Source organism: Aptenodytes patagonicus, chromosome 4, assembly GCF_965638725.1.
Source record: "Aptenodytes patagonicus chromosome 4, bAptPat1.pri.cur, whole genome shotgun sequence".
Lineage (NCBI taxonomy): Eukaryota > Metazoa > Chordata > Aves > Sphenisciformes > Spheniscidae > Aptenodytes > Aptenodytes patagonicus.
Window position 1 is genome coordinate 53,990,855 of NC_134952.1, and position 18,058 is coordinate 54,008,912.

The window sequence follows — 18,058 nt, forward strand, 5'->3', positions numbered from 1 at the left end:
TTTTTGACTTCTAAGTCTTGTAATTAACTTTTTTATAAAATATGAATAGAAGACAGAAAACCTGGGAGTTTCTTAGCTGCAGGACTTGGAGAGTGACAAATTAGCAGAAAGAGCTGAAGAGGTTGAAAACTCTACCCATATCCTTAGTATTATTGATGGAAGTATCGTGGGGGAATTGAGGTCATGACACTGCTAGAGCTCCACATGTATAGCAAGACTGACAGGTATAAAGACTTTCATCCTCTCTCTCTGATATCCGTATGTTCTTCCAAATACAGTAAGTGTATAATACAATGACATTTCCCTCTCCAAAATTGGTATCTAGAACAAATTTCTAATTATTTTGCTTTTATTCTTTTTTGATGATAAAATTTTTACCATGGAACACTAATGTTCACAAAAACAATATGTAACGGTTGGAGGGAATTTGTTGGGGAAAAATAATGAAAAAAAAAAGTAAGGATAATAATAACTTCTAAAAGAAAGATTATGGAGGAATAGCAATGAAGATAACTGGGATTATGAAAAACCCTTGTGAGATAATATTCCAGATCTCTGAAGAAAGCAATCTAAATAAAAAGTAGAGTTGGATAGAAATGAAAAGCATGCAGATGATCAGAGGGCTGGAGCACCTCTCCTATGAAGACAGGCTGAGAGAGTTGGGGCTGTTCAGCCTGGAGAAGAGAAGGCTCCAGGGAGACCTTACAGCAGCCTTCCAGTACCTGAAGGGCGCCTGCAGGAGAGCTGGAGAGGGACTTGTTACAAGGGCATGTAGTGACAGGACAGGGGGTAGTGGCTTTAAACTGAAAGAGGGTGGATTTAGATTAGATATAAGGAAGAAATTCTTCACTATGAGGGTGGTGAGGCACTGGAACAGGTTGCCCAGAGAAGCTGTGGATGCCCCATCCCTGGAAGTGTTCAAGGCCAGGTTGGACGGGGCTTTCAGCAACCTGGTCTAGTGGAAGGTGTCCCTGCCCACGGCAGGGGTGTTGGAACTAGATGATCTTTAAGGTCCCTTCCAAACCAAACAATTCTATGATTCTATGAAATAATTTGTTCAGGGGTTCAGGCAAAGCTGTTATTTTCAAACTCAACTTCCTTTTTTCCAGTCAGTTTTCTTGTGCACAGACCTTTTTACATATTCTGATCATTCTACTTATAAAGAGATTCATGATTAGCATGTAGAAAACACAGAGGCTTTCATTTATGAATTAAAGCTTGTAGTGAAGGCAATTCCACAGCAAACCTGTATGAGCCTGTGTCAATATACTGGACTATAGGAACCCTTTTTGCTTCTTGTTGTCTAAAAACTTCTGGCCTTTGGTGTTGCCCTCACTTATGTGCTTGGAAGCCATTACTAAGAAATCTTCAAATCATTCCAGCCACAGATAGCTCCTCCTGGTGTTGTATTACTGGGTAATGTTTAATCTTTATGTTTTCAGAAGTCTAAGAAAAAGGGATACAGCAGTAGGAGAGACTCGAATCCAGGTTATGCACATACTTAACCTGTTGTGGCAAATCAGATCCTTTAGGGAAACAGTAATACAGTTTATACAGTGTATTTTGGGTTCACAGTATGGCAAGGCGCAAGTTTTAGTCCTAAAAAACCAGATCATCTCTGTTATTCTCTACTCTTTCTGTGCAGAAGAATTCTTCTGCCAGGGATTGTTCATCCATAAAGGTAAATCTTTGTAACTGCTTGAGAATATGGTCAATGGACACCCTAGATGCCACTGTATTTTATCTTAATGCTTGTGCTATAGGGGCATCAATGACATTTCTTTCAGACATTCATTTTAATATATTGTAATAGTCCTTTGGAGTGGAAGCAAAAGAGGGTTCACAACTTTCTAAATCCTGGATTTCCCTCCTGCTCTTTCCCTTCATAAAGCAGTAATCAGACATTGAAAGAGCTGGAAAGTGTTGCTAGCCAAGGCTGGTAGAAGCAAGGTAGCTCCAACTAACAAGGAAAAGGTTGCAAGTATATTTCCATAAAGTAGGAATCAGTAGTTGTGCTGCAGGCATTGGCACAGACACAGGGAGAAAATCAATAGTGGAAGTTATCTGTAACTGACCTAATGTGTGAATGTAAGGTACCTCACCGGAAAGAAGTTACTGTAGCACTAACAATTACTTACAGCCAGGGGAATTCTGCAAAATGTTTGGAAAAAATACCTTAACAGCATTCTGTATGGGCTTCCGTATAAACAACACTAGTGGTAAACTCAAACATATTTCAAATATATTTGAAAATAAAAACACTAGTAGCGGGCCATACTCTGAGATGTTTTGTAGCATTGTGGGATTTACCAGAGATTTTGGGGGGCCTGACTATAGCCCAGTTTTGTCTGCCGTATGTGGTATGATTCTAGTCCTTGTTGGTTACAGCATACATGTAAAATTATTTATTTTTCAAGTATGAGTTTCAACAATAACAGAAGGCCTAAATTAGTGCTTTGAACTAGCATAAATTGGTGTGGTTCTACTAAAATCACTAGAGCTACACTGATTTATATTGGTTCTGCTTCTCAAAGGGTTTTTTTTCATTGGTCTGATGAACTTGTTCCTACAACAATTAAGTGAAAGATGATAGCTATAAGATGATATAGCAGCATCTGATTGCTGCTACAGAACAGACTCTTCCAGAAGTAATTTTTCAAGTTAATGCATTGCATCTAGCACTCATACATGTTTCTTCACATGCAAGCTTTCCCTGAAACTCCAAAGCACTTGGGTATTACTGAGATGTAATGCTAAATAATTGAACTGCTTACCTATTCAGGTTTTTAAAATGCAGCATTCACCAAGGTATCTGAGTACCTTTCACAGACACTAAGAACACTAATGCATTAAGTCATAGAAAAACCTGTTAGGCAGACAGGCATTACAATTTATGGATTAGTAACATGGCATGACCCAGGTTTCTGAGCGAGGCATGTGCAACACTCGATGGGCTCTGTATTGGGATTGATGAGAATCTCTGCTCCCAGGTGTAAATGGTTCCTGTATGAAGTCATTAAGATCAAAGTTTTGCTATTCTTGGTAAAGTATAAAGGACATTAGTCTCACGTCATTTCTAAAGAGTAATTCCTGAATTGATTCACAAATTTGTTTGCATACCTCCCTGAAATTACTGATGCACATCAAAGTGCTAAGCATGTGCAGAATCGCAAGATTTCGTTTCCCAAGTGCCTTGCTCACTTTATGTGGCTCTTTCTCTCTAGTTAATACATACTGCATGTCAGACTGTGATACGTGGTGGCAAAATGGACAAGTTCTGTTACTTTCCCGGTGTGTGAATGTTGTTTAGGAAATCAGTGATCACTTTTTGTGCAGCTGCCACATTGTACAGCAGAAACTGTACATTTCTAATAGGCCTGTATCTCACACAACTGCGCAATAGCCATTTTAGCATAAACCAAAAGGCGTATGCCCTAGCTGAGGCTGTTTGGGCAAGCCTGCAGACGACCCAAAATACTAATCTTGAGAAGTATAAAATTCTCCCATACATAGTAGTAAGGTGTTGATTCCAGAAGTCAGCATCAGCACCAGAGCATACTGAGAAAATCATGCAAGAAGGAAAACAGGAGAAGTCTATGAAATATAGCCAAGACTTAGTGGATGGGAGAGATGCCTAATATTAAGGGACAATGAAGACTAGCAACCTCCTGACACGTACTTTTTTATTTCTTTTTTCTGCCTCTTCCTTGTGGCATTTTTCCATATTGGAACAGACCTCTTGCCTCACGTGTGCTAAATTCTGTTCATGTAGCATGTGGCTCCCACTTTACAAAGCAGCAGTGACTGCTGTTTAACTTTCAGTGGTAAATTTTTTATGGTAATGTCTTTAATGCTAACTTTTTTTCTGTTGTCCTTCAGACACTTCTTGCTAGGAAGAGTAGTCCTGTACATAACCTTCACATTCTCCTTCATTTCCTACACGGATGTTGAGGATTATCTGGCTGGGCTGATCTCTTGCATCTCATCACTAATCTCTTTTGTCAGCTTGTCCATTCTTCAGATGTTATCTATTCTTTTGAAGTTCCTCACTTCTGTCCCTCGTATTCACTGAAGGAACAATGACAAAAGATCCAGTGAAAATAGCAGCATAATTTACATATTTCAGCTCTTTCTTTAGACTAATGCTAAATGTATGGCATTATGGTGTTATGGCCTTCCTGGTCTCTTCTACCCATTGTTTCATACCTAGGATTTATTAAGACTGTGTTGATCAATAAGAGGTAAAAATTATAGCTTGTTGGACTTGTATGTAGTTGAAAATATTAATATTTGACTCTCAATCATGATGGAGGACTCTGTTCCTTTTACATTTTTTCCTTGTTATTAACTCTCCCACACCAGCTGTCTTCAATACAAAGGCAGGCAGATGTCTGCTGGCAGCTGTATTTAGAAATTGAAGTGCTTTCCAGATTTGAATCCAGGATCTAAAATTTTACGATCAATGCACAGATACTGTGGAGGTGAGAAACTGTTGTTTTCAGACGGGTTTCGTCTGAGTACTACATTGATCTATCGTTCCAATCAGTGTTTCATCATGTTCCTATCCTAGGAAAATAGCAGCAGGCAAAATTGCAGTGGTTCACAGAAGCTCAGCAAGCTGATATTTATTTTTGAGAAGATGCCATGTTTTTGAGAAATACAATACAAATATATGAGACTGATGACGTAGTAATCCTTATCTCTGAGGAAGTCCACCCAGGAGGAATGTTAAACTGGCTTCATATGTTTTCAGCATTAATTAGCATTCCAGATAAATTACTGCGAGTCTGAGCCCTTAGGTTGCACCAACACAGTATCATATTTAAGAGCTGTATAAGCAGAGTAGAATTTCTAGTCATGTTTTGTTCCTCTACCTCTGGCTTTTGTAGTCAAATATCTGTCAAACAAGTTAGTCAGAAAAGTTAAATATCTTTATAAAGGCTGAAAGCTATTTTTCCACGTGGAACCATGCACCTTGTGGTGTAGAATTTTGGAATGGGGAAGAGCTTTTTTATTATTATTATTATTATTATCAACCTATTCAATATTTGTGCTGCAGCGTCTGGGTATAAGAGAGGCTCCTGCACTTCTCATGGTGGTTGGGGGGGGAATAAGTTGTTCCTGATTGTAATTTCAAGCTATGTTGTGAGAAATAAAAAATTGTTCCTCAGGTGCGTTGGCCCCAGCCAGCAGCCAAGCACCCACCCAGCTGCTCATTTATTCCCCTCTCCCACAGGATAGGGAGAAAATGAAAATAGAAGGAAGGTGAGAAGACTGGGGGATCGAGATAAAGATGGTTTAGTAAGCGAAACAAAAGCTGTGTTTGAAAGCAAAGCAAAATAAGGAATTTATTCACTCCTTCCCATTGGCAGGCAGTTGTCCAGCCACTTCCTGGAAAGCAGGACCTAAGCATGAGTTGCTTGGGAAAACAAACGCCATGCCCACAACCATCCTGAATTCCTCCACCTTTCCTTGAGCTTTTATTGCTGACCACATCACAGAGTATGGAAAATCCCTTTGGTCAATTTGGGTCAACTGAATCCCCTTCCAACTTCTTGCCCGCCCCCAGCCTACTAACCAGGGTGGCAGAGTGGGAAAAAGAGAAAACCTTAAAGCTGCGCAAGCACTGCTCAGCAATAACCAAAACACTGATGTGTTATCAGTGCTGTTTTAGCCACAAATCCAAAGCACAGCACCATTCAGGCTGCTACGAAAAATGTTAATTCCATCCCACCCAGATGCAGTCCACTTCCTCATCTCCTAAGTAAGAGCTGTTGCTACTGGTTTTTGGAGTCCAGCAGCAGTAGACAGTGTTCTTCTTCATTTAAACCATTGCAAAAGCATGCATCATCCTGGCAGCAAAAGGTCAAACTTGGTGAGCATCACTTTAGGTTGACCACTGCCAGCGGCCAGTGCCTGACCTCCAAACAGTGCACCCCGCCTTCCTTTCACCCACTCAGAGCTCTCCTTGGTGTGGTTGACAAGGCTCTTAACTGCCCTCAAGTCTGGGCTTTGCCTTAAAATTCACTGCTTAACCCTGGGTGTATTGCTGTTGTACCTTGTGTCACAGCTCCCTGAGCCACATAATAATTCCACATGCATCACCACTTCCTCCCACAGTAAAAATGCTTGGCATCCAGAGGTGGCATTATGGTAAAGATGGAGTCCGTGCTTCAGGAGCAAAGGTCTCTAAAGGCTAAGAAATAGATTAGTAAAAGCTACAAAAGCAGCTGACATATTATATACGTTATACAATACTTTTGTGAGGTATTTGAGATTCTTGTGAAAAAATTAACCCCTAAACTCATCATATGTCCATTTTTAAAACAGTTTTGGTTCTTATAGCCAATATACTTAAAATTCTATTTAAACAGTTTATGAGATGCCTGTAAGATAAAAGTTTTATTCATTGGAGGGTTTTCTTCTCTCAAACCTATTAAAATTTCAAGTGTCAAAAATTCCAAGTCCCTGAGCCAAAATTCATAAAGCTTTTGATACATTATTTTACATAAACAAACAGCCATTGTGCCTGGTGAATTGATGTTGAATGTGTTATATTAAATTCTTAGATTCACCGGTTGCTCACATAGGATTCTTCTTTGCAGGATTGTCTGGTTTTACTTCTTGTGTGATAAGGTAAATGATTAATATACTCATTGTCTCTAGAATGTTGTATCTGTTCTTCCTCAGATTCAGAACTGATCCCACTCTGAAGAGCTTCCCCCTACTCCTCCTCCACTTAATGAAAGTAATAAACCCATGCCTTTCTTTTTCAAAAGTAATTGAACCACTTTAAATGTGAAAGCCTAGATTGTCTCTACACTGTCTCTTCAATTCTCCCACGCTGCTACTTCCCCTCTCCTAGCACTTTCCAATAGCTTCATTGCCTTTTGCTTTCAGTATAACAGCCTCTGTTTCTTCTTAATTTTAGCTTGTCTGAATGCCAGCTCTTTTTCTTATTCTTTCTTCCTGATGTTGCTTTGGCTGCTAGGTTTTCAATTGCCATGATTTCACATGATCTACTCTTCTTCAATCTATACCCTATATATCTTTTCTCCATTGTTTTACAATACTATCTCCTCTTACTTGTTCTTCAAAGTATGTGTATCTGTCTTTGTCTCATTACTTTCCTAAATTCACTTTGACATCTGTTTCGATCCCACTTTCCTGATAACTTTTACTCATTTTCCCGCTCTGCACCAAGTCTTTTTTTCCCCACATCTCTTCCTTCCTTGTGACTTCAGAATGTTTTGGTGGACCTAAAAGAGGACGCTGGCCAAAAGGAAGGTTTGCTACGCCAACTTCCAAGCCCTATGTGCAAAATGAAGGAGTTTGATTTTTTATTTCTTTTCCCTCCTCTAAATAAAAGCAGGGCTTGCTCCATATTACAGTCTGGTCATCAACCAAAGATTTTTAAATACATTTCTCAACTTTGCAGGGGCTAAGAAGCATGTCCCTTTTTTTCTTGGTGCTAATTTATCATTTTATGGCAAGTTGTGTGGAAAATTATTTAAAAACAAAATAGGAAACAATCAGATAAGAACTTTCTTGAATCTGATTACGGCAAGCAAGGAATTTTCCTCAAGAAAAAATAATGACATTAATAACAGATGTTTTGGGCAAATAAGACCAACATTTGCTTCTGTTTATATTTGATACACTCATTAAATATAGATTTAGGTTGCACGAGCTGTTCAGAAAACAAAATATTTAGCTGCTACTCCGACGTTAATTTGTGGTCACAGGCCCCACGTGTGTAATGGGATGTGGTATTACCATATTTATTCTGAAGACCAAGTAGAAGTTCTCATTTTCTGAAATTCTGCCTAAAAATGGCACTGGAATTCCAGCCATAGCCTGTGACTTTTCTACATGGACAAAAGTCTGCCTGCATGAAAAAACACACAAGCAAAAACAAGCGTAACAAATTCATGACTGATTAATTACACAAAAATCTTTATTACACTCAACAAATGATAATGACAGCTACCTACCACAGTGGCTGAACTTCATCTGTTCTTATTATGATTCTTTGTAAGGCTGTATGTAGAAAACCAATTTCAGCAGCATTTCCCAAAGAGTTACAGGGGGTTTTTTGTGGCTGTAAAAACCCTTTCAGTCTAAGGACAGAAAGATTTAGTCAAGTGGTGTATACTGCTGTTGTGCAGACTTCAGTTTTCCCTGGGCTTGTTTGAAGAAAGCAGAAAGCTTAATCTGCCTTCTCTGGCTATCATAATCCAGCCAAATGATTGTGTAAGCAGCTGGCCAAAACTGGAAGATGCTGGCTTGGCTGAAATGGTGGAAGCAGTAGCCCAAATGGTAAGGAGCCTGGGAACAAGGAAATGAGGCAGCATTATTAGGCAAGATTAGGCAATTCCTGTTGTTAGGAAGGCAAGATCTGTAGTGAGCTTGGCTAGCGATGGCTAGATGGATTAAAGGAAAGTAGCCAAAGGTAGCTGCTGAAGTTTGAAGCTGTTTATGCTCCAGAAAAGTTGAAGTGCACAGTTAAACTTCATTTGAACTGGCAGAGCAGCATGGGTGACAGAGAAGGCCCTGGTGGGAGGAGTTACAATATCCTCAGTTTATACTGATGAAGGCATGAACAGGAATTTTAGTTATATGGGAAGCAGGAGGAAAGGTGGGTTCATGGAGGATACTTAGTAGAAGCATGCAATACCGGCTGTTTCTTCTACTAAGTACCCTCCTTGAACCCACCTTTTCTCCCGCTTTCTGTATAACTAAAATACCAATCCAAACAATCCTCAGTGGAAAGACAGCTAAAACAAGTAAGGGCTTTGGGAAAGAAAAAGGTCTTTTCCCAAAAAGACAGCAAATCTTTTGCTGTATTAAGTTCAAACTGAGGGCGAGTCTTCCAGGAAGATGCAGCAGAGAGATGGAGTCAGTAACATCAATCCTGCACATTCCAACATAGTTGTAGGATGGGCACAAAGAGTATTTTTTATTTTCTCCCTCTCCATTGACATTCGGACTTTTGGTTTACCCTTTTCCAGTGTATATTTTCAAGATCCTATCTGCAGTTATTGTTTTGAATACTCTCATCTCTCACTTTTAAAAAAGTTATGCTGAGATCTGCCTATGATCCCAGCCTTAGAGGACTACATAGTGTTGAAAAGTTTGTGGTAAAAATATCTGGTTGTAAATTTCCCTACACCTTTGATTCTACAGCAATAACAAAGTTGAAATTTAAGTATAATTATGTAGCTAACTAAGGGCATACTTAGAACACCCACATATCTGTTGAATTGTCCAGTTTGGAGGTGTATTTGGATACATCCTGAGCCATGTTATCTTTTTTAATAGAACTGAACTGCAGACTAGTCTACTGAGGCTGCTGGTTAATGTGCCTCTGTCATGTTCAACATTTCAAGGATCATATTTCAAAGAGAGTTTATTTTTAAATTGCATTTTAATGTCTGATATAGTGTCTGCAGTTTTGAAAAAAATCAGCAAATGGGGCTAAGTAAATGCGATCACTTTTATCCTGTCAGTATTAATTTTCCACACAATATTTGGAATGATTTAATATTTTGCTTAAATGGAATACTTTCAGTTCTCTCGGTGAAAAGATAGTACAGCTTTTGAATATACGCATTGCCTGCTTTGCCTCTGTGTACTGCCGGTGCCTGCTTGCTTCACAAAGTCATATCTGACATAAAGCTGACTCTGTGTGGGAACAGATTTTTGCTTTTAGTTCCTCCACAGTGAGGGCTGGAGAGGCAATAATAGCTGCGAGTACTGCAACTCATTCCTACAGTAACTTTAATTTTGAAAGCGGAAATGGAAAGTATGATCGTCTCTTTGTTATGTGCAAGACAGACGAATATAGGAGCTTGTTCAATGAAATAGTTGGATGAATTACATAAATTTCAGTGCCTTGAATTCCTTTGAAAAATAAAAGGAATTAGATTATGTGTTTCCATAGCTAAGGCTGGCATAATTGCTGTCTCAATTCAGGAAACTATCTTCCTATTACGATGTTTGTACAGTTTAGCTAATCTGCATCATGGTGGTAACTGACATGCTTGGAGATCGTTTTATATTCTTCTACTGAAAGAAGAAAGCAATGAAGCTTCGCTTTTTTTTTTTTTTTTTTGTGCTACATAAAATGAGGCTGTAGAAAGAAATAAAAGCAGACGGATTTTGCTTCTGTGTTTAATCAATAAGCGTAAGGAAGCCATTTGAACAAAAAAGCAGACTCAACTTGTAGGGTCGTGCTTCTTGTGGAGTCAGCAATTTATTGAGGAATGCTGTGGCACAACTTCCAAAGGTGCAGTCATGGGGAAGCTTTTTGGGCATTTCTTAGATCTAGCATCAAGGACGGTTCTTTCACCCAGCATCTCAGGCTTGTCCAAATCACATTTAGTGTAAGATGGAGTGCATGTCTAACAGGGAAGGAGATCTTGTTTGGGAGTATGATAAATGTCTCTAAGACTCATTTGCCATATCTGTAGAAAAGAAACAATTCAAACGTGATGTTAAGGCACTACAAAATGAATGGCATTGCCATCCTCTGCAGCCTGGCTACAGGGAAGGACACTGTTTACATGGGAATATTTATGTATCATGTTTTCTGTTGCTGCTGGTAGCATTTTCTGATGAGAAAATTTTTCTCTTTCTCCTTTTGCCTTTTGTATAACTTAGATGGTTTTAAGAGCTGGAGTTCTGTTTTACCTGACACATTATGTCCTGTTTTATACTGAGGAACATCTTTCCTTATATCCTCCTTATGAGCAAGGTCAAACCCTGGAAGAGGGGTTCAGAGAAGCCCTGGGATTTCCATTCCTGGAGGTTTTCCAAACTCAGCAAGGTGATGCCCTGAGCAACCAGATCTAATTTTGACATTAGCCCTGCTTTGAGCAGGGGGTTGGACTAGGTGACCTTAAAAGGTCTCTTCCGAAATACATTTTTGTGCTTTTCTGTGGTTGTTAGAACTGAGTTGCGTTTTTTCAGGATAATTATCAACGTGATATTAGATAGCCTTGAGACTGATCTATTTTGGCACAGGAGTGAGTGATGGGAGTATATAATTCATTTCTAGAACAAGTTTTTATTACCATTCTTAAATACATAACCAAGGAATTAGACTTACAGATAGGGGGGTGGGATGGTTTAGGGCTAAACCAGCATGACTATAGGTTATGAAGGAGGAGTAGCTGTCTCTAGTGACTGGAATCTCTGCCATCTGTCATTTGTTTCATTTTTGCCAACCCAGAGAAATTGGGAATGATGACAACTGTTTAGTTTGTTTTGTTTACAACCCTGACATGTTAATATATTTTCTGATTGCTTGTAATATGCAAGTGTACAGTATTCCTATAATTAATAGATTTCAGATAACTGTTTATCGATCTGCTTAAAGAACAGTTAAGGAATTACGCTGTCTAAGCTTTCATAATGTCTTTAATAGGTGGTTTACAAAGAGGTTAAGGATGTTGTATTGCAGTTTTGGAGAGCTGTCTCAAGGATGTGACTCGCTAGTTTTGTGGACTATCAAAAGAGGTGGAAGAAACGAACTTTTAGTTAACCTTAAAGAAATGTATCTGCTGTTGCAGAGAAGTATATATACACCATTCACAATTCCCTTACTTTTATCAATCTAAAAAAGCTCTGTAGCTTGTAACCAACTAATAAGTGGAGAGGGCATTTAGGACATCAGTAATACAGTAAAAGTTATGTTTTAGAGCCTTTTGCTGAAGATAGCATTTCTAAGCAGTTAAGATGATCCCTGGTTTTAGGAGCCTGTGGTATTCACACCTCTAAGTTAGAGTTACACCTCTAAGCTTTAAAGCATAAAGCTAGTTCTCTGGAAAGGCACCCTGTTGCCACTGTTGATCTCTTGTTTTCACAGAAGCTGTAAGACTGCTCCAGGGTGGACTTCCATAATTCACTGTAAGAGCGAAGTAGAGCCTGTATTTCACAGAAGCCTCAGGAACTGCATTTTATAGCAAGGGCACCACATTCAGTAAAGCATGTGGGTGTACATTTGCGCAATTTTTTCTTCTTTCCTTCTTTGACTAGCGCAGCACAAGTTTTTAGTAGGAGAAGTGAAAAGAAGCTATGAACTAGCAACAAGACTTGCTTGAGTATGTTGTCCCTGGTTTTCTGGTCCTTTTGCAGAAATGCAGCTCAGTTAGTGGTCTAGTAAATTGTATTGCTGAACGCTTTTGCCTAAGTTTGAAGGTTCCTTTGTTGTATTCTTCCATGAGCTGAACTACTATATAGGGGATGAAGAAGAGAGGAACAAAAAGGATTGTCCATTAGAAATATGAATATATTTGGCAAGGTGAAGGAATTGGGTTTATTTAACTTAAAAAAATGAAGACAGTAACACTGTTCAGTGATGTCAGAAATGACTGGAAGAGTGCAGGAACAAAGGATTCTCCAAATGTACTTAGGGCAAGAAATAATGGAAGTAGATTGCAGCAAGGGAGCCTGAGGTTAGATATTAAGAAACACTTTTAAACTGTAAAGACTGTGAAGCATTGAAATAGATTGCCTGAGGAGACTGCAGTATTTCCATCTTTTGGAGGTTTTTAAGAATAGGTTAGACAAATATCTGACAGGAATAGTTTATATATAGTTGATCCTGCTGCCGCGACTTAAATGACCTCTTAAGATCCATTCCAGCTCTCTTTTTCTGATTCTTTGTAAGTAGTATGAATTGTGCAGACTTCTCAAGATGCTTGCTTGAAACCCAAATTTTCTATATTATCTTTGTTGCCACAATCAAAAACTGCTTTGTGTTCAAAAATGCAATGGATTATATATTATGTTTGGTCATATTGTGTTTGGTTGTTATGTTTGGTGTTGGATGGATAACACTTATTATTACGAAATACTAAAAGTAAAGAAGTGTGATGTAGGGAAAATATGATTTAATGTGTCCCAAGAATAAAAAGGAATGGACTCTTTTTGTCAAAAATTTTCAGTGGAAAAAGTTACAGAAAAAAATCCATATACCTCTGATTACATTGTATGGACTTTGATTAAAATTCCCTCAGAGAAATATAATGGGAAAATTATGAAATTTCAGTTCAAGCAGAGTTTCATTTTAATTCCAAGTTTTGCTTTTTCATTTGTATGGTGTTTCATGACATAAGTCAAAGCACAAAATACGACAATGTTTTTTGACATGTCACAATGTGATTGATATGTCAAAATATGACACGATTGATTTAAAAAAAAAAAAAAGTTGTGAAAATCAGTAAAGGTAGCTAGTAAAGATTAGGGCATTTTCTTTTCCTCGTCAGATTGTCCCTTGATTGTTTTCTAGTGAACCAGTTGGATGCAATGCAATGACGTGATCTTGTTTTAACATAATATTATATACGTGTTACTGAAAAGAGCTGTTCACTGAGTTAGGACACTGACTGCTAAGCCTGTTCCTCCCAAATCAGTGCGTCCTTTGCATTTCAATTTCAATGAATTGCATTTCAATTTCACCCTTCATGCTGTAACTTTCAAACAAGTCAGTCTCTTCAGCCTCCTTGAAAAGTGTAACAGAATAGCCAATGCTGATGCTACAGGTGGAATAATTGAGAAATTAATAGTGTAAGCTAGTGAATGTGAACAAACAAGATTTTAACAGTTATATTGTTTATTTTATGGGTTTTCACTTATTTGCCACTTGTTATTAAGGAAACATTTAGTTAAACATTAAAAGCTGCAAGTAGAGTGTGAGGGATTTTTCTTATTGGCTCATTAGAGTTACTCCCCTGTGATTTTTTTTCTGTAGATCATTAGTGTTGCTACACCTCCACACCTGACTCTAAAGATTATCACCTGGGTTTATCAGGTTCTGGGTTTTATCAGGGAATGAAGCAATAGATAAATTGGATCTTCACAAGTTGGTTTGCTTTTGCCACTTTGAACTAAGGAACTGACAGGACCTAGTAGATGTTTGACTTCCTGATGCACCCATATATGAAACATTTCCCAGAAGGTAAGTGAGTGTAAGAGTGTTATTAATATTACAATAATCAATCTTTACTGTGAACTTTCTGCTGTACAGAAATAGAACTATGAAGTAGTAGGTGATGTACTGGATTTAAGAAAATCCAGAAAGATTTGAGTGGAGGTAAATTAATCTCTTTTTACATGTTTAATAAAAACATATTAGTGTGAAGTTTGCATGACAGAGGCATAGTAAAGAAATAGTTATAATCTGTTAGAGTAATCAAAAGCAAAATATACAGTAAAAATTTTAAAATAGATTAAAAGTATTAACATATTCGGCTTGCTGGAATTACTAAAGAGAGAGAACTTTATTCTAGGGGTGAAAAAAACAATGGATAATGAAATAGCTTAGAGAAGGTTGTTGGTTTAGATGAGAAATGACAGGAGACAGATTAGATAAAAACAGCTTAGATCTTTGTATCTATGATGAGAAAATAGTTTTCAATAAATGTTGAGAAAATAAATAAATTATGTTCCTTTATGTCTCACCGTGACCAGAATCAACCAATTCATTTGGGCTGCTGCATAAAGCTATTGTGTATTCTGGAAAGAAGAAAAGCCCTGTCTTAGTGTGCAAAATACGGTGTCAGAGTAGCAAAGAAGGCGGCGGTCTAGGCAGTTACTGGTTTTGTAATGCGTAGAGTTGGCCATTTGGCATTTCCTATGTTTTCTGAAGTCTTCTCCCAGTATGCGACAGCTGCAGACCCATAGACCTGGGTAAGAGCAGAGCAAGGATGTCAGAGGAGAGTCCTTCTGTGGTTGTTCTGTCCTCCAGGCCAGGAAACTGAAGACATCAGCAGCAAGAGTATGGTTACCTAAGCGCCGGGTGCTATATATTCAAATGTTTAAATGACTATACAAATGTGTGATCGTATAACATGCGAAGGCACGTGTTTTGCTAAATTTGTATTGTGATGATGGTGGTGCATGTGCAGCTGCAGTGCTTGTCTCTGCAGTGTGAGGAACATAAAAGGGGATTTTCTTCTTTTTTTGTTTGGTTTTGTTTTTTAAAAGTACTGTGTGAAGTTGTTGTAATACCTCAGCTGGGCATCTCTCTCGCAACTGTTAAACTGTTGCACAGAGTCTAGTGTAGGTACAATGATTCCCTCACGCGCTCTCTAATCAGCTGGTGGGTGGCTGGGCATTAATTAATGTTATTATAGGTGTGTGTGTGGGAAAGACCAGAAGGGGATAACAGTATAAAAATACACTGTTTATCAGTAGCTCTGTACTTTACCTTTTTGAAGTTGTGCTATTTTAAAACTGAGTGTAATTAGAAGAATAACACGGAGGGGAAAGAGGAAATGTTTTGCTTGCTTTTGCTGATAAAGGTTTGCTGTGCTCAATATTTCTTAGAGTTGGGATCCTAGTTTGAGGGAAAAAGAATGCTGTTTTCATTTATATTGGCTTTGTAATGAAATACCTGTGGCAGTCCCAGATAATAACGAGACCTGTAAAAGCCCATGCTTTTATCAAATATATCTAACATTTTTATTTGCCCAACATGAGATTTCATAAGGAAGCTTTGCCTTCAGAAAGTGCCGAGTACTCCTGTGCCAGGTACCTGTGTGATAGCACAGCTGTGAGGCTCACTGAGTGGTGAAGAGGTAAAGGTTAACTAGTGTTTTTCATTGCTTCACTTGGAGTGGGGAGCACGGGACACTCTGGAGAGCTGCGTTTTCAGAAATGGAATACCTGGCATAGTATCAAATATATCTAATAAAAACATTAGATATATTTGATAAAAATATTGTAAAGTCATCAGTAGGCAAAGAGCAGCTTCACTTGATTTTTGAGGAAAAAAAAAAAAATCTCACTTGGTTAAAATAGCTCCTTTGTTTTGTTAACAAGCACAAATACAACTTTGAGAGTATATATGATTTTTCTAATAGTCTGAGGACCAGGAAAGTTCACAGTTATAGTCTGACAGTATTTTGAGACTTCTTCCCTTACAAAATGAGGATTTGACCCTTTAGTCTGCAAGCGTCTTATATAAATCCTTTTTAATACACAGTTTATTGACAAGATAAGGAAGACTGTGACTCTTCTGTAATGCTTTGTAATAGTTCAGTTTAGATCCTTGGTGAAAACTTCATTGAATCAGGACCTTTAGAATTATAAAATATTTGGAGAAGGGGAAAAAAACTATTAGATTATAAAATCTGTTCTTTCTGCTGTCTCTCAGGCAGAAGGTATATCTGATATTAAACTGTTGCTCAACTTGATCTTAGCCAAAGGGTTGGGGTGATTTAAGCTTTGTAATAGCTCATGTTTAGGAGTTTTCACTGGGGTATGAAGACATCATTGTGGCCATCTGTAATAATTTAATTACAGGTAACTTTCTGAATGACAGATAAGTGTCTTCCAACAGTTTTTATTTGAAGAAAATTCTGGGAGAATATTCTTGTATTGTACATGAAAATTAAAAGGCCATTTGAGAAGGTAGATGCCTTTTTTCAGGCTTGATTTTGTTGCCCACATTTGCAAACCATAAAATTAATGTTTATTCAAACAAATATTGAGACAAAAGCACAATGACATTGTGGTAATGAGAAAAACAAAGGGAAAAGTTTGTTCCATGGAATGATGTGAAATAAGATCTCATATAGCACACATTTGCTAACTAAGGAAATGTATGGATTCTAATTGGTTCCAAATACTACTCCCCCCCCCCCCTTCGTTAAATTATGCAGTTAAAACATATTAATTAATTGCAATATCAGGGCCCATTGGTTGATACCTTCTGCTTGTGGCTTTGCATCCCTTGAGGGGAAGGAGGCTGTGCTATAGCTGAAAAAGTCATTCATGTTGTAATGAAATGTAGTGGTGCATACGTAACCTTATATCCTAAGGTGAAAAGCATGTGCTTGTCTCATTTTCCTATTGCTATGTACGGCACTTTTTGTACGTAATTGCAAGTTGGCTGAGATCCAGGCCTAATATATAGTCAGTCACAATTGAGAATCATAGAATCATAGAATCATTGAGGTTGGAAAAGACCTCTAAGATCATCGAGTCCAACCGTCAACCCAACACCACCAAGCTGATGTTGAACTATTGAGATCAACCACAGGAGGTATTCTGATAGTTTTGGTGCTACTGGAGAAAGAAAAGAAAAGAAAGGAGAAGGTACACGGGGATATTGTCAGTGTTGTGATACGGGCATTTAAATAAAATGTAACATCTGGCTGATTGCCAAGCAGTTTATTGGGCAGATGCAGGATTATTTTAGCACTGCAGTTATGCCAGGTTTGTTGTGGTTTGTTTTTTTTTTTTTTACACCCCATTTAATTATCGAACAGGAACTTTTGTGAGAACTTCACTAAATTAACTTTGGGGGAGAACATGGATTTTAAGATAGTTTGCAGATTCTGATCATTTTTACTCTTCAGTGTGTATAGCTTTGCAGCTTTACTATTGTGTAGTGTTTCTAAAAAACCCCCAACACTCTATTTGTGAGTATACCTGTAAGAAATCCTTTTAAAAAATGTAAATGGAGATTTTGTGAGCCTGGTGTCTGTGTGCAGCTACAGTAACACATCTCTCACTGACCTTCCCAGAAAGCAGAGTTCTGCCACAAGCTGTGCCTGAGCTTGTGTATGGCCTTGTGGTCTTCTACGGTAAAAAGGCACGATTATTTCTGATGCAAAGTGGCAGAATCTCACCACTAGAAATGAAACCAGTATCGTCTCCTCTTTGTTTGCTGAGGTATTCCCTTTGACATTGATCTTTGCCATTTTTCTGCTGCAGCTAAAATGTAAAGGCTACGGCTGGAGGAAATGTCCCTTGGCTGTCATGGAGCAAACCTGGACCTATGACATGGGTTTAAGAGTTGAGTTCAGAGCTGAGGTGCTCTGTTTCACCCCCCCACCCCCAAGAGGTGGTGGCTGGGTGCTTGGAACTACAATGTTCTCCTAAAACCTGTAGGGGAGGGAGAAGCAGCAGCAGCTCTATCAGTGCTAAGTCAGATGAAGTGGTCCGGTTTTCTGTGCTCAGTGTCATGTAGAACATAGGGCCAGTTCTCTATTTGGTTAAAATTATTTGTGAGAGTCTACTGATGTATTTCAGATTGCCTGGTGAT

At 38.3% G+C, this 18,058-nt stretch overlaps 1 protein-coding gene across 6 annotated transcripts in view; it reads left to right on the forward strand.

The window, feature by feature from the left end:
* The window catches only part of GRID2 (glutamate ionotropic receptor delta type subunit 2), a 755,994-nt gene that overhangs the window by 378,090 nt on the left and 359,846 nt on the right, over window positions 1–18,058 (forward strand). Inside the window, exon 1 of one of the 6 annotated variants that reach the window (XM_076336767.1) lies at window positions 13,911–13,963. The exons of the other annotated variants lie outside the window; for them this stretch is intronic. Within the exon in view, the coding sequence (XP_076192882.1) occupies window positions 13,918–13,963 (46 nt within the window). The 5' untranslated portion in view covers window positions 13,911–13,917. Of the gene's footprint in view, window positions 1–13,910; window positions 13,964–18,058 lie in introns of those variants that run through there. 6 annotated transcript variants of the gene reach the window in all.